Raw genomic sequence first — 16,344 nt, 5'->3', positions numbered from 1 at the left:
TTGGCTACTGCTTGGGCTTTCTGATAGAAAGTACCAGAGGGTTCTTAGGGAAGTATTCAACTTACAAAAATGATAATTAAAAACAAATAACAAAACAAAACTCTACATTTCACAGAGAAAAAAAAATAGTAGCAATGAGCAGAATATCATCTTGAGAGACACAGTGTTCAGGGTCACACATCACTTTAAAGAAAGCCCAGAAGCTTTCTTCTCTCCTAGTTCATATTGGGCTCCGTTTATTCAACAGAAACAAGGGCTTAATTTAGAGTTGCACGATATCCTGCTGATGCTTTGTCCACTCAACACGGTAGGGCATTTCCTCCTGCATTCACTTCTTTCTCTACCTGTACTGTTCACAGAATCACAGAATCACAGAATCGTCTAGGTTGGAAGAGAACTCCAAGATCACCGAGTCCAACCTCTGACCTAACACTAACAAGTCCTCCACTAAACTGTATCACTAAGTTCAACATCTAAACGTCTCTTAAAGACCTCCAGGGATGGTGACTCAACCACTTCCCTGGGCAGCCCATTCCAATGCCTAACAACCCTTTCAGTAAAGAAGTTCCTCCTAATATCCAACCTAAACCTCCCCTGGCGCAACTTTAGCCCATTCCCCCTCGTCCTGTCACCAGGCACGTGGGAGAACAGACCAACCCCCACCTCGCTACAGCCTCCTTTAAGGTACCTGTAGAGAGCGATAAGGTCGCCCCTGAGCCTCCTCTTCTCCAAGCTGAACAATCCCAGCTCCCTCAGCTGCTCCTCATAAGACTTGTTCTCCAGACCCCTCACCAGCTTCGTTGCCCTTCTCTGGACTCTCTCGAGCACCTCCATGTCCTTCTTGTAGCGAGGGGCCCAAAACTGAACACAGTACTCGAGGTGTGGCCTCACCAGAGCTGAGTACAGGGGGACAATCACTTCCCTAGACCTGCTGGCCACGCTGTTTCTTATACAGGCCAGGATGCTGTTGGCCTTCTTGGCCACCTCAGCACACTGCTGGCTCATATTCAGCTGCCTATCAACCAGTACTCCCAGATCCTTCTCTGCCAGGCAGCTTTCCAACCACTCATCTCCCAGCCTGTAGCTCTGCTTGGGGTTGTTGTGCCCAAGGTGCAGGACCCGGCACTTGGCCTTGTTGAACTTCATACAGCTGACCTCAGCCCATCGGTCCAGCCTATCCAGATCCTCCTGCAGAGCCTTCCTACCCTCGAGCAGATCGACACACGCACCTAACTTGGTGTCATCTGCAAACTTACTGCGGGTGCACTCAATCCCCTCATCCAGGTCATCGATAAAGACATTAAAGAGGACTGACCCCAGTACTGAGCCCTGGGGGACTCCACTAGTGACCGGCCTCCAACTGGATTTGACTCCATTCACTACAACTCTTTGGGCCTGGCTATCCAGCCAGTTTTTAACGCAATGAAGCGTACGCCAGTCCAAGCCACGAGCAGCCAGTTTCTTGAGGAGAATGTTGTGGGAAACAATGTCAAAAGCCTTACTGAAGTCAAGGTAGACCTCATCCACAGCCTTTCCCTCATCCACTAAGTGTGTCACTTTGTCATAGAAGGAGATCAGGTTCGTCAAGCAGAACCTGCCTTTCATAAACCCATGCTGACTGAGCCTGATCGCCTAGTTACCCTGCAAGTGCCGCATGATGACACTCAAGATAATCTGCTCCATGAGCTTCCCTGGCACTGAGGTCAAACTGACAGGTCTATAGTTCCCTGGGTCTACCCTCCAGCCCTTCCTGTAGATGGGCGTCACGTTTGCTAGCTAACTTGTTCTGCAAGTGTCTCATGTAAATCTTTGATATTGATGCAGCCCAATCCACCAAACAAGCCCTCACTCCTTTGTACCACAAAGAACCAGAAGACTTGGTTTCAAATGCAAAGCTACTACTGCTTCAGACAAACAAAAACCTATTTGCAGATGAGTATTTACTACAAATAGCCACTAGTGGGCATTGGCACCTATAAACAGTATCTACACAAGACAAAAGCTCACAACTTGATTTCCAGTGAAAACATACATAAGAATCAAGTAATGCTTTACCCATTAAACCCGCATGCCTATACTCAAGTGCATCTACAAAGTGAAAATGTAAAGAGATGATGTTTTACAACATGATGGTGAAGAATCAGCTAAACAATGACAAATCATTTCTTATTAAGTTTGTGATTTAAGTGGCAATTTTGGATAGAGTTATGGATATACTCAACTATAGAGACGCTTGTACTTGCTAAAAAGAAGGAGGTGTATGAGAACACAGACATTCTAGAGTTTGATCATGACTGAAATGCTCAAGAAATCTGTGTAAATAAAAAAAAATGTGGCTAAAAGGACTGAAAAAAATGTGTCATAAAGCAGTCTGAGTCACATCCATTTTTTGATGAAGTAAAATATGTTCATAAGTATTCAGTATGAATCAAAACAGGAAACCAAATGTTTCAGCATTGGGACTATCTCTTACCTTTGTTTTATATATTCCATTGCAAACTCTTTAGAAATGAAAAGGAAAATTATTTATAAATAAAACAGTTTCAAATGCAAACAGGTTTTCAAAATGCTCAACACAAGACAGGAATTATGCAGATTACTGATAATGCCAATTATTTATTCTTTCATTATTTATTTTTATTCCATATAAATAATCTCATCAGAAGAAGAAAAGTATCAGATAGCAAATTCAAAAAAGAACAACATTTTTTTTTTTTTTTAAAGTACTGGAGTAGGGTGAATTTTTGATTTTTTTTTTGCCTGACCAATCTGGTGGCCAGCCTAACCAATCTGGTGGCCTTGCCTGACCAATCTGGTCGTCTTCTATGATGGAGTAACTGCATCAGTTGACAAGGGAAAACTGATTGATGTCATCTACTTGGATTTCTGTAAGGCCTTTGCCATGGTCCCACATGACATCCTAATCTCTAAATTGGAAAGATATGGATTTGAAGGGTGGATAAGGAATTGGCTTCAAAGGAAAGGTCCTTCAAAGGACCTTTGAAGGGTGGATAAGAAGTTTGCCCGGTGGCCACACCCAGAGAGTAGTGGTCAATAGTTCTATGTCCAGGTGGAGACTGGTGACGAGCGGTGTCCCTCAGGGGTCTGTCTTGGGACTGGTGCTTTTCAATATCTTCATCAATGACATACACAATGGGATTGAGTGCACCCTCAGCAAGTTTGCAGATGACATCAAGTTGAGTGGTGCAGTTCAAAGATGGAAGAGATGCCATTTAAAGAGACCTGGACCGGCTGGAGAAGTGGGTGCATGTGAATCTCATGAGGGTCAACAAGTCCAAGTGCAAGGTGCTGCACTTGGGTCATGGCAATCTCAGACAGAAATACAGTCTGGAAGAACTTACTGACAGCAGCTCTGTGGAGAAGGACTTGGGGGTTCTGATGGGTGAAAGCTCAACAAGAGTCAGCAGTGTGTGCTTGCAGCCCAGAAGGCCAACTGCATCCTGGGTTGCATCAAAATAGTCGTGACCAGCAGGTCGAGGGAGGGGATTGTCCCCCTCTACTCTGCCCTTGTGAGATCCCACCTGGAATACTGTTTCCAGGTGTGGGGTCCTCAGCACAAAAAGGATGTGGACCTGTTGGAGAGAGTCCAGAAGAGGGCTACAAAGATTATCATAGGGTTGGAGCACCTCTCCTATGAAGAAAGTCTGAGGGAGCTGGAGATGTTCAGCCTGGAGAAGAGAAGGCTCTGGGGACAACTCATTGTGCCCTTCAAATACTTAAAGGGGTCTTATAAAAAAGATGGAGAAGAACTCTTTACTTGGGTAGATAATGGTAGGACAAGGGTGAATGGTTTTAAACTAAAAGAGGCGAGGTTCAGATTAGAAGTTAGTAGGAAATTCTTCACTGTAAGGGTAGTGAGAACAGGTTGGCAAAAGAAGCTGTGGATGTCCCATCCCTGGAGGTGTTCGAGGCCAGGCTGGATGGGGCTTTGGCAAACCTGAGCTGGTGGGTTGCATCCCTGCCTATGGTGGAGGAGGGGACAGGAGGTCAAGTTAGATGATCTTTAAGGTCCCTTCCAACATGAGTCATTCTATGATTCTATTCTATGGTTGTGCTACTGTAATGTTACCTCACAAAATTTACTTGATCTCCTTCTGTAAGATATATTTGCTGCAAGCTGAAGTTAAAATGGATATATGCAACAGTTCATTATGTGGTTTGAACTCTTAACAAGAAATTCAGAATGTATTAAATGTAAGTAAGATGAGAAAGACAGCCTTAGATTTTGTTCCTTTTGGGCCAACAGTCAAAGAACTTAATGATATGAAGGGCTATTAATTTTAACAAAGTCTGGAGACATTTGAGAAAATAGTTGGTTTATATTCTTGCTTACATTTGTAGAAACATAACAATAGAGTTGCCTGTATAAATTTTCCTCCATCACTGAAAGTCTGAGTCTTTCTACCAGAGATATATGGTTTATGGAGAAGGAACACCCGTTCAAAACAAGCAAAATAGTCAGCTACAGGCTAATTGTTGGACTTCAGCTATTTCTAGTATTAGTATAGGAGTATGTGAAAAATGGTTAGGCAGTAGCTTAGACCAACAACATGAAGAGGGACTGTATGTTAAATGGTCAGGTTTTGAGAAAGAACCATTCTTCAGTGTTAAAGCACTCATAACACAGAATGATTTAAAATATTTTTCCCCTAAATCTCAGTGCCTTTTAAAGAAGTTTACAAACTGAATATTCAGTGAACAAAGGTGCTCCTGTGTCACACAAGAGATGCTTCCAGCTAAAAATATACTTCATAAATTTTCAGAAAAAAATAAGGAAAAACGGTCCTATTTACTCATGTAAAAGACTCTTGCTTTCACAAGCTAGTTATAGTCTTGATATTACAGATAGCCTAATCAGTGATCACCCTTATGACTTGGAATTTAATCAGAGAGATCTGAGATTTTTTGAGATGATTGATTGTGGTGATGACATTGTCTCAAAGAAGGATGGGGAACTGAATTCCTGAATTCATGTCTGTCTGCATGGTACTGCATGTACCATACAGAGCAGTGAGAGGATACTTTGCTGCTTGGGTGACAAGGAAGAGGGAAATAGGCCCTGAAAGTACTGCTATTAATGAAAGAGAGTAGGGGAAATCAGTGGGAGGACTCCAGATAGCAAGTGTCCAATGTGAGATGTCAGATCTAGCATAAGCTAATGGACTCAACTAGAAGAGAAGATGAAGAGGACAATGGTAGATGTGTGTGTTGCTGGCATGATGATGAGAGATGAGGCAGTGCATGGCAGTGAGTTAGCACAAAGATATTGGCTGTAACAATTGGAATGGGGGAAAGGATAACACAATAAAATGAGATAGTAAGGTTGGGGTTCAGTTCAAGGTAGAGACACCAAAACATAGTAGTTTGTCTATGTACAGGTGTTTACATATGAGCTTCATATCTGTGCCCCTTCATTGTCAAAATAGAGCTGGTATGCAAGTCAATGAAGTCCAAAGGAAACTCCGCTCACCCTAAAAAAAAAATCTGTACTTTTCAGTCAAGTTGGTAGGTGTAGAGGAGATGGATAGGCAGATGACAGATGACTGATAGTTTAAATCAAAAATTTATTTATACTTTTGAATTTACTTGAATTTGAAAATGAAGAAATAGAAGAAAAGAGTTTGACATAAAAAAGTAAAGGTTAAGACGAATAGACAATATTGATTGGGGTGGATTAGTAATCTACTAAATTAAATTCTACTTTCAGATCCCAGGAAATTTTAATAGCTGTTTAACCCCCAAATTAGATAAAGAAGTAAGTGTTCACTTTTCTCCAGAATGGAATTTTTCCTAAAATGGACTAAAGAATTTTAAAAATTAAATTACTGCAATTCTTAGTCAAAATTGAACTTTCTAAAAAAATAGTTCTGTCATTTAGGCTGAGTTGCCTTTCAATATTAAACTACGTTTCTATGGCCTTATGGGACTTGTAATTCTTTTCCATGTTCTCTCTCAACGAACAGAATCTGTTAGCAGACCACTTGCATAATATACCTGTAATCATGCAAATCCAAGTTTGCCATGTAATATGACTTTACAGAAAATGTAGCAACCAGGGAATCAGGCTCACAGTGGGCAGAACTATAGTGTCTATTTACAAATAAAAATTGTTTAACAATTTTTCATGTGAAAAAAAAAAAGAAAAATAATCATTTAAAATAAGTAGTCAAAACTAAACAAATCCATTTATTTTATTCACATTTTCATGAGAAAAAAATAAGATTTTTTAAAAAGTCAAGACTTTCTGCAGGAAATTGGAAATGTGTAAAATATTGTAGTTTGTATTGCCAGCAATACATATTGGTAATTCTGTTTATTGAATAACAGTTATGAAACTCAAATAAGCACCATATGAACAAAGAGCAAGAAGCAGTTCTTGCTTCAAAGAACTACCATCTAAGTAGAACTGACAGAGCAGAAGTAAAAGTAATTTTCTGAAACTCACACAGAAGGTCATGACAGAGACAGAAAGAAAAATCAGCCCTTAAAACCTCCTGACCTGCAAAGGGGGCAAGAGCAGTGAGTATCATTAAAGGAAAACAGAAGGAGTCCACAGCACGAAGGCAAAGAAAGCTTGACTTGGTAGAGCTTGTCAGTCTTTTGGAAAAAGCATGTGAAAAATTATTCCAAGATGTGCTAGAAGGTTGGTTCAGACTTTGCAAAGAGAAAAGAGCAAGCACTGGGATTTGCAGATAAAGAAGCTTGGGAACATGGAGAAATGGAGAATTAGTATCTGGCAAAAGAACATCAAAGAGCTGAAAGTTGAAGAGTGGAGATGGGCCCCTCAATATTGCTAGTCCAGGACTCAAATTTTGGAAATTGGTTGTATGTTGTCTGAGGTCGAAATGGTGTGCTGGTGGCAGAATGAAAAAGGAGGACTTGGCAGGATGTGCACTGAAATAAGAACATGTAAGTTGGGTTGTTCTGATGAAAACCTGATGGCAGAATCTGATAGGTGATAAGTACATCATAACTTATCTCAGTGAATCAATACAAGTTTCAAATGTGGCAAAATGAATGTCAATGAAAAACTTAAGCTTATGTAGATAATAATACAGAAGCATGGTAAGTATCATTTCCTATTTAAGCACCAATGTCTTTCTAAAATTTTGTATGAGTGAAAATGTGCCATAATAAATCATGAAGTGTAACAGAAAAGACATTTGGCATAAGAAACATGTACCAAGCCATAGCTGAAACGTGTGAAATTACTCCTTGATCTGACATTAAAACTAAATAAAAATTTCAAATCCCTGTGTGCTATAACAAACGCCCTGTTGTTGGACCTCAGTGGCAAGGTACAGTCATTTTAAGGGATATTAACAATTTTAAGAACCTTTTCTTTTTCTTCTGAAGGTATTGGAAATTAAAAAAAAAAAAAAAAAGAACACAACATCAATTTTTGAGCAACTGAAGAACCTTAGAAAAAGAGATGTTGCAAGAACAGTCTCTATAACAATCTAAGATCTCTCCCTAAAGTCTTTTATGGTTCACTTCAAGTACTTTGCATTAATGAGCTAAGCAACTCTTAAAAGAACAGCATGACCCAGCACACTATAGTCATTCAATAATCTAGTACTCAAATTACTGTAAAATAATTCTGTTTCTTTAATGAACTGATCTTCGTTTAAAATTATTTTAGATTCATTTAAAAAAAATATTTTAATATTTGTTGTGATCTCAGTATACAACAGCTATGAGAAAACAAAAACAAAAACATTGACTCCAAGTAACTATGTGATATGTTACTCCATAGATATTGCTGTATTTTTATTTTTTTATTTTTTACACTAGTATTCCTTAAGGAGCAGGCAAAGATATAGCTTCATATAAATAATGTGAGAGATTTATAACAAAACTCCTGTGCCCTTGTTATGTTTCAGTTCACTGTAAAATTTACTCCAGGAGATAGTGTTCTAAGTGCTGGAATAAGCATCACAAAATCATTCAGACATGTAATTTCTGATGTCAGAAGAGAACGTCAGAATTGCTGCTGAAATAAGGAAAGGATTTTTGGAATATAGCAGGCTTTCAAAATGAAGCCGTTTGCAAAAAACAGGAACAGTCTATACCAAAGCGCTGACCCTTCATTTCACACAGCCAGCAACTCCTCGGTGACCCCTTTATCAGCCAAAAATGGCACTGAGTTTTTTTTTTTTTTTTGCCTGTTAATAATATTAACATTAATCAATTCAATGTATTTTGGAAAATTTAAAATAAATCAGATGCAGTATATGAAATACAATTAGTTAATTTAAAATATTTTAAAATGCTTTGAATTAATGAACATCACATGCATGCATTTATTTCTCTATATTTCACAAAAATAAAACAAGTAGCAGTCTTTCGAAATCATTGCTTCTTAACTGGCTGGTTTAACTAACAGTGAACTATTAAACAAGGAAAAAAGAACTCCCCAGAAAAAAATGCATTACAATACATCTTTACTTTGGCTTTATTAAATGATTTTGATTCCTGAAACTTTACTAGAGAAAAAATGAAAATTATACTGAGTGCATGTGAGTTTGATGAGATCTGTATTATTTCATATCTCTCTTTGAGTTTGTTGATATACTCCTGTATAACAGCTACAGATCCTCTAAGCATTCTCGGTATTATTTACACTAATAAATGTTAAACCATTAACGATGCAGCACCCCCAAAATCCACTCATGAACTCGGACAGACACTGATCTATTTTCTCCCTCCCACACCCTGCTTTATCAGACACTATTTTGTTTAAATTGGCTACTAAACAGCATAGCACTGTACCTTTAAATACAAATCAAACAATATTCATATTCCCACGGTGCTGCTAGCTTCCCTTATGCATTGAATCGCTTGTAGATTAAAAGCTCAGAATCTGAAAAGGGATTCTGTTCTGCAGACCAAAGTTCTCCGTAGGAGATGAGGGAGAAGGTCAGTCCCGGAGTCACACACACAACAGGCGGAAAACACACTTGTGATCCTCAGCTTTGGATAGCATCAGAAAGGATAATAAAAAGCAGAAACACATGGCACGCTAAGAACTGGTATCACTTATGGCTTCTAACCAAAGCAGCAATTAAACACCTTTCATCATTCTCCCAAATGCCTGATTTTTCTAAGAACTGAGAGAGACACACACACACAAAGGCAAATCCCCTCTGAGCAGGAAGGAAAACTTAATAACCTACCATTTTCTTTGCACTCTTCTGGAGGTTTAGCCTTTTTCGCAAGTCGTGGATCCAGCCATGATGTTGTCTTTGTGTTATGGCTGAAAAGAAAAGAGATCACTCTGAGCAGACACATACTGAAAGGAATCAAGTTTATTCCTTAAGAAAAAAGGGTTAGTCCAACAAAATTGCAATCGATACACTTAATTTGCTTACTGGTTCTAAGTAGCCCTGAAGGAGGTGTAAGAGTAATTGTGCAAGGCAGCTGTAAATTTGGCAACCTCAGCTCCCTGTCCTCAAAGCAGCTATTTTTATTAAAATCAACTAGAATGTTGCCAAGTTAACCTCATTGAAAATGCAGAACTCATCCAGAGCAAAAGGAATTTATTACAAATACAGTGTTCTCCCATTGAACGAGTGCAGGCGACAGGATTCTGTGCCATTCTCACAGTTTTCAGATAGAATTATTTTCATCTTTAACCTGTCCTTTTCATAAATACAGGTTTGTTATTTCTTGCTAGCAGCACTGGCAAGGCATAGCAAAACTAATGCAAATTACAGCATGCTCATGCAAAGTCTACATTTCCGGACAGAGTGATTAATGATACTTTGTTTAACAAACCTTTATGTCTCCATAGATAATCCTTCTATCATGATAAAATAGATATGCACAAGCTGAATGAATCATGTGGCTCCTTTCTATACTCAGAATAGATCTTTCAGGAATCAGACACGAAATAGCACTGAACTGGTACAAACTGTTTTCTAGGAGAGTATTTTGCCAAATGAATTGACACTTAACACAGCTAATGAGACTTAAAAACAGGATTTTTTCAATGTATAGATTTACCATAAACATTTGAATTTGGAGCAATTTTTTAAAAAATATGTTAAGAAAGGAAGACTGTAAAACAGAAAAGGATGTGATCATTACTCTTTTATTTTTTAAGATATCCATCTTACAATACCATCATTCAGAGTCCATTCTAACCCATGTTTTATTTATCTGATACATCCTGGGAGGATGCTTGTTCTATACAATTTATATGGTACTGAATTATTTAGATTATTATTAATTTGCCATGTCATTTTAAAGTGTACTTAAGACACTCTCTTACAAACATTAACATAAGGTGTATAAAAACAGGGGAACTGGAAAAAAAAGTGGATGAGGATGCAATTGGTAATTGGTGGGTAACTGACTGATAAAGTCCATGTGATTGAAACATCACTGGTTCCCCCAAGGAAAAAAAAAAAAAAAAAGTCTATTGCCAGTTCTTTCTCTCACCTAGACTCGCTATTTAATCCTTGGCAGGTAACTTTTCCTCTGCCTTGATTTCTCTGTCTCTGAAAACAGAGTGATAGTACCTACCTCTCAGCATTATTATGGCAATATTAAATCTTCCTACACATTTTGGATGGAAAAAAAAGGTAGATGAGAGCCATGCATGGATAAAGTGGCAACTAAAATGAAAATTGAGGCATTTAAATTCCTGTTTTAAGCATGTCCTATTCTAAAACACCATTCATGATAGGAGAATAGGATAAATGAAACCCTCACCTACTTTGGCAGAATGGCTACATGTACAGAAGAACAATAAACTAAAGGTAAGGCAAATTTGAAATGTTGCCACCAGCCTGTGCTTGATTGCAAATGTAAGTAAGATGCTTTCTCTAAAGATTTGTCTGCCTGTGGTCTCCTGGAGGGTGTATTTTTATACTGCAGTCACAGCCTAACTGCAGCTTGTGCAGACATACTTGAGCTAGCTTTAAATTAACTAACGGAGATACTGGCAGCAATGTCATTGCAGCAGTATGGAGCTCCGCGTGGGCTGATCAGCCGGGCATGTTCTCAGCTACTTGGGTGCAGCCAGCAGCACACACCAAGCTCTGCACTACCACGAGTGCCCCATTAGCAGTGCCATAACTTAGCGCTGGCTTGGTGTACCTGTGCAAGCTGCAGTCACAACTCCGGAGTATGGGCATGTCTGTGCAATAGCCACTCTCTCCCAGCTACTAATTCTGAATGATTGTAGGGACCCCCACTGGCTGCAGAGACTAAGACGATTCACAGATTGTTTCCTATGGTTTTAAAAGAGCAAAATATATGACTACTCTTGGTAATTTTTGCTGTGATATAAAATGGATCTCAAAGCATTTCACAAAGGAAATAAAACCATCTCCCCTGTTTTAAAGGTGGGAAAACACAGTCACAGAGACATCAAGGGACTGTCCACCACCATTAAACAAGATAGTGGCAGAGGCAGTGTTAACAGCTGACTGCTGCAAGCTAGCTGGATGGTGTTCTCCTTACAAGACCACACAGCAGCAGAACAAACCATCTCACCAGCCCTGAAAATCTCCTTTACATTTCTTGAATAGGCCTCAAATGAGTTTTCAGGCTTCTGTAAAGACAGGTGGCAAGCTGAAAATAAGCCCAATTCAGCATTATTGTTTAAAAGTGAATTATTTGAATTATATCCTTCGATGTTTTTGTTGAAACCAAGACCAACAACAAGCAAACAGTTATGCTTCCTTTCAGCATAAAAGTGGCTTTCATAAAGCCAGTGGGACCAATGCCTTCCAGCTTTGTGCACTGTGGCCATTCCAAACAAAACCAAAAACAAATTAAAAAAAAACATTTTTTTCCAACAGGGGAATGATCCTTCAGTCTGCAGCAACATTTCAGAGAATGAAGATGGCATATCATCTAGATCAGCTTGAACAGCACTTAATCTCCTCTCCTTCCTGTCTCTCAAACCCATTCAGCCACTTAGAAAAAGGAAAATTTGTCCACTGGAACTTTTATCTGTAACATCCAAAGGAGCAAAGTACCTTTTGAAAATTATCTGTATTCTCTTTACACATCTCCATGCCTGCTCCCTAGCCCTGCCTCTCCACTTTATCATTCATACAGAACACCTATGTATGGTATCTCTTGTAAAAGGACTTTAAATACAGGTGTTCTTTAAAAGACATGTTCCAATGCAGGGTAAAAATCTCTGAAGACTGTCCCTATCTGAAAGAATGCAGAATCTACCCAGCCTGTCTTCCAGCAACTCTACCACCCCATCAGTGTTGTCCTTAGAGTTAATTGTGTGTGTCTGTTTATCAACCAGGTACACAACAAACAAACACTCCTACAAAGAGCACAGACTTGATTACAATTGTTCTGCTCTCAGTAAAAGAGGAAAATCATAGAATCATAGAATCATTAAGGTTGGAAGAGACCTTCAAGACCATCTGGTCCAACCCTCCCCCTACCACCAATGTCAGCCACTAAACCACGTCCCTGCGCACCATGTCCAACCTTTCCTTGAACACCCCCAGGGACGGTGACACCACCACCGCCCTGGGCAACCCGTTCCAATGTCTGACTGCTCTTTCTGAGAAGAAATGTCTCCTCATTTCCAGCCTGAACCTCCCCTGGCACAACTTGAGGCCATTCCCTCTAGTCCTATCACTAGTTACCTGTGAGAAGAAGCTGACCCCCAGCTCCCCACATCTTCCTTTCAGGTAGTTGTAGAAAGCAGTAAGGTCTCCCCTGAGCCTCCCCTTCTCCAGACACAACACCCCCAGTTCCCTCAGCCACTCCCCATAGGACTTGTGTTCCAGGCCCCTCACCAGCTTTGTAGCCCTGCTCTGGGCTCGCTCCAGGGCCTCAATGTCCTTCTTGTAGTGAAGGGCCCAAAAAGTAGTCCCACATTACAGTGTAGTGGTTTGGTGTACATTTCTACTTCTGTTCTACAGAGGAGATATATTTGGCAGGGTCCTCTTCCAGCCTCCTTTGTGCCAGCTTTCAAGTTGCGGGTTTTGGAGAGATGCCGCTCATAGGCTGTGCTGTGCTAGCACATCCAGTGTTGTTCAGAGATAACCTCCTGTTATCTGTCCTCTAGCAAGGACTAGAATTGGGGTTAGCCAGCTACACAGACACAAAAGAGGCAGCTTCTTCCCCACATGGATAGGATAGGCTACGAATAAGAGGAAGAGCAAAAGCTTGATGGTGCTGGCTTGCTGAGTGTCAAAGGCTGCAGGGACATCTCAGGAAAGATGCCACCTCCCCTGAGTCCTAGGGCTCTGCCTCTTCCGTCTTCAATCCTGCAATGGACTAGAATTTGTAGAAGCTAAAGGGAGACAATATTTAGCTTCAAAAGAGTTCTAAATCTAATTAAAAGAAGCCTTGATGCGAAAGCTTTAACGATGGACAAGAAGACAGAAGGAACAGTAAAATGGCCAAATTAATATAAATGGCAAAAGTAACTTTAACACATATTTGATGCATAAGATGTGCACACTTTAATGTTACTTAAGCACTAAAAATCCTGTGAAATGCACAGTGGATTTTTCCTGTCTGCCTTACCACTAGGTCTAATCATGTGTGTCCTTCTGGGGAGTTTTATAGACAGACCAGAAGGAAAAGGGACTGGGGATTTGCAGATTAGTTATGAATGAGTTGCAGATAAATAACAGAAGCAGTTGTGGAATAAATGCACAAAAAAGCAGTTGGAGCAGTTGTCACTGGCTGAGTGAGAATGAAGTGATGCAGCAAAAGCATCCTGTGAGGAATACAGCTGTGGCTTCACCAGCGTTTTCCACTGGCCGCTGTTCCATTACTCAGCAATAACCATACCTCATTATTAAAGGACAGGTTTAGAAAGGCCATGCTTACACAATTTCCATGATCTTGATTAATGGTTACGATGATTGAGCTGAGAGGTGGATGCTAGGAAATCAACCAGGTATGCCTTAGAATCCATCTTAAAATCAACAACAAATTCCCAGTTTTGGAACCCTTCAAAGCAGTGAATGAAGGATCTCATTGTTTTTTCTTCATGCAGGTGGAGCATGGGAGTAGCATAACATTTTAAAATTCATCTTAATTTATTACCTGCTGTACAAAATAGAAACAATTTTAGGCCTGAGGTGTATTGTAACTCTGAAGAATAATGTCAAAAAAACCAAACAAAACCCAACAAATCAAACCCAGAAATGATTAACATTGTAGCAAAAATAAATACAATAATTATCATAAAATTAATTTAAATCCTCATTGCCTAGTACTCTTTCACCTAACAGTAATAGCTTATTGCAATCAGTATCCCCTAGTATCAATTATAGACAATTCTAAACTTATGTAAAAAAAAGATTTTTCAGCTGATTTAAACAGAGTAAAAGAACTCTCATAATACTTTCCAGAAACACTGACTCAACCTCTTGCTCTTCTACACCTTCTCTTTGTAAGTCTGCTTTTAAAATTTTGCAGACTCTTTATGTCCAAGATACAAGACCTAGGTACTAGCACCAGAGCTTCTCCAGAAATCTCACCGGATATTCACCCATACCACTAGGAATTAAAAAAGGAAAACAAACAAACAAACAAAAAAACTAACCAACCAAACAAGAAAACCAACAGTGGGAGTGTGGCTCTTCTTACTTAACAGTATATTATCTCACTATTATAATTATTTGTTACACAGTATATTAACTTATCATTTTTAATATGATGGATTTGTGTTAGCAATCTGTCAGTTTAAAGCACCTTGATAGATAAAGTTTCCTGTACTAACAAAGCCCTCAGAAAATCTCTTGAAACATTTTTGAAGGGAATATAGAAAGCACTTACTGACAGTAACAGCTTTAATGTCTTTTGAAAACAATGCAACCTATTATAGATTGTGACTCTTGCAAGGTATGTAATTTGCACGTTATTGTGAGAGGCATTTCAAAATGGGTATTTACCAATGTGCTGCTTCAGTGTATTTGGGGACGGCACATATGGGTTTGTTTGGGTTTTTATTGTAAATACATTACATTCAAGATGGTCCTCAATATAACAGCTTGAGCAAAGGAGAGTATATGAGACAGAGAAAAACAAAGTGCACTGTAGACCACCTGACTTCCACATTAAAATGCTTACTCTTTTCCTCTTTATTTACTTATTTATTTTTATGCCTAAGGTTTGTACATCTGCAGAGCTTTTCAGACAGAACAACAATGATTTTCAAATAATTTTTATGTAGGGGGACAGTGGCAGGAGAGCAGACCAATAAAATGGCAGTTTTGCAATTCATCCTTTGTGGGTTGTTTCCCAAAATTCTTGCACATATGTAGGGACAGATACAGAAGGGAATCCTCCTCTGGCTATGATTTGAATGAGAGCAGCTATGACTGCTAATTCGTGTTGCACTTCACACTGTCGGTCTTTGTTAGGTGTGCTGGGAGTGAGAGGTCCTTAAGAGATGCAAGTCTAAGGACGCCCATCCTGTGAATTCCAGGTGGCCTTGGGCCTTGATAAGCACTTATGTACTTTTCTCAAACCCAGTGGTGGTGCCTCTAGGCATTTGTAGGAGCAGAAGATGCATATGTAAGATTTCTGAATGAATATATAAATGCCTGAAGTCTTCCATGGTGATTTCTGCTGTTTAAGGCACTCTTTTTGACTTAGCTAGATTCTGACAAAGAATGGGCGTCATTTCATGTGACTTCAGCCATCTGGAAATTATTCAACTAATTGTGTAGGATTCCTGTCTACCCAAGGGAGAGGCACCTATACAGAATAACTTATTTTACCTGTCTTAGGGTGGGACTAGGGACCTAAACATATGCTCTTAGTATCATATGTGTCTCTATGCTGTCTCTCAAATGGCTTCCAGCTACCACGCAGTAAGGGCATTGGGTTTGTGTCCAATCTGCCAGGTGCATGCAGATGGCTTGGGTTATTACTATACATCTACAGTAATGCTTTGGCTCAGATCAGGATTCAAGTGAGTCTCCCAGTTATCTTCGTTTACACACTGAGCATCCTCCCAACTGTTAATCTTCTTTCACTTGAGTTTAAACTAGATGACATACCTCAAGAGCTCACTGCAAAGAGCCAGTGGATGTGGATGCTGGATCATCAGCTGGGTCATCAGCACCAAGCATTTCAACACCATCAGCACCAGACACTCTGCAGTCTGCTGATATTGCTGATGTAGATATGGACAGGATTTAGACTCAAAGGAATCCACACTAGCTTTAACTCAAATCATGGTGATGAACTGAATCCCTGCCAGGGATTAAAGTCAATTAAGTGCACTCCTAGAGATCAACTTTCTTTTTAGTTTTGTCTGAAAGTAATCTAATTCATGTACTCTAAGATGTGAACCAAACCACAGTGAGTGGAGAC

General features: G+C 39.5%; 1 protein-coding gene across 16 annotated transcripts in view; it reads right to left on the bottom strand.

The window, feature by feature from the left end:
• MAGI2 (membrane associated guanylate kinase, WW and PDZ domain containing 2) overlaps window positions 1-16,344 on the bottom strand; it is a 773,420-nt gene that overhangs the window by 239,188 nt on the left and 517,888 nt on the right. For all 16 annotated transcript variants that reach the window (XM_083811051.1, XM_083811061.1, XM_083811062.1 and 13 more), the window contains one exon: window positions 9,198-9,277. In XM_083811051.1, the coding sequence (XP_083667177.1) occupies window positions 9,198-9,277 (80 nt within the window). The remainder of the gene's footprint in view (window positions 1-9,197; window positions 9,278-16,344) is intronic.

The sequence above is a fragment of the Anser anser genome (genome assembly GCF_964211835.1).
Source record: "Anser anser genome assembly, chromosome: 1".
NCBI lineage: Eukaryota > Metazoa > Chordata > Aves > Anseriformes > Anatidae > Anser > Anser anser.
The sequence above is the reverse complement of the archived record's forward strand: the minus strand, read 5'-3'. Positions and strand labels throughout refer to the sequence as shown.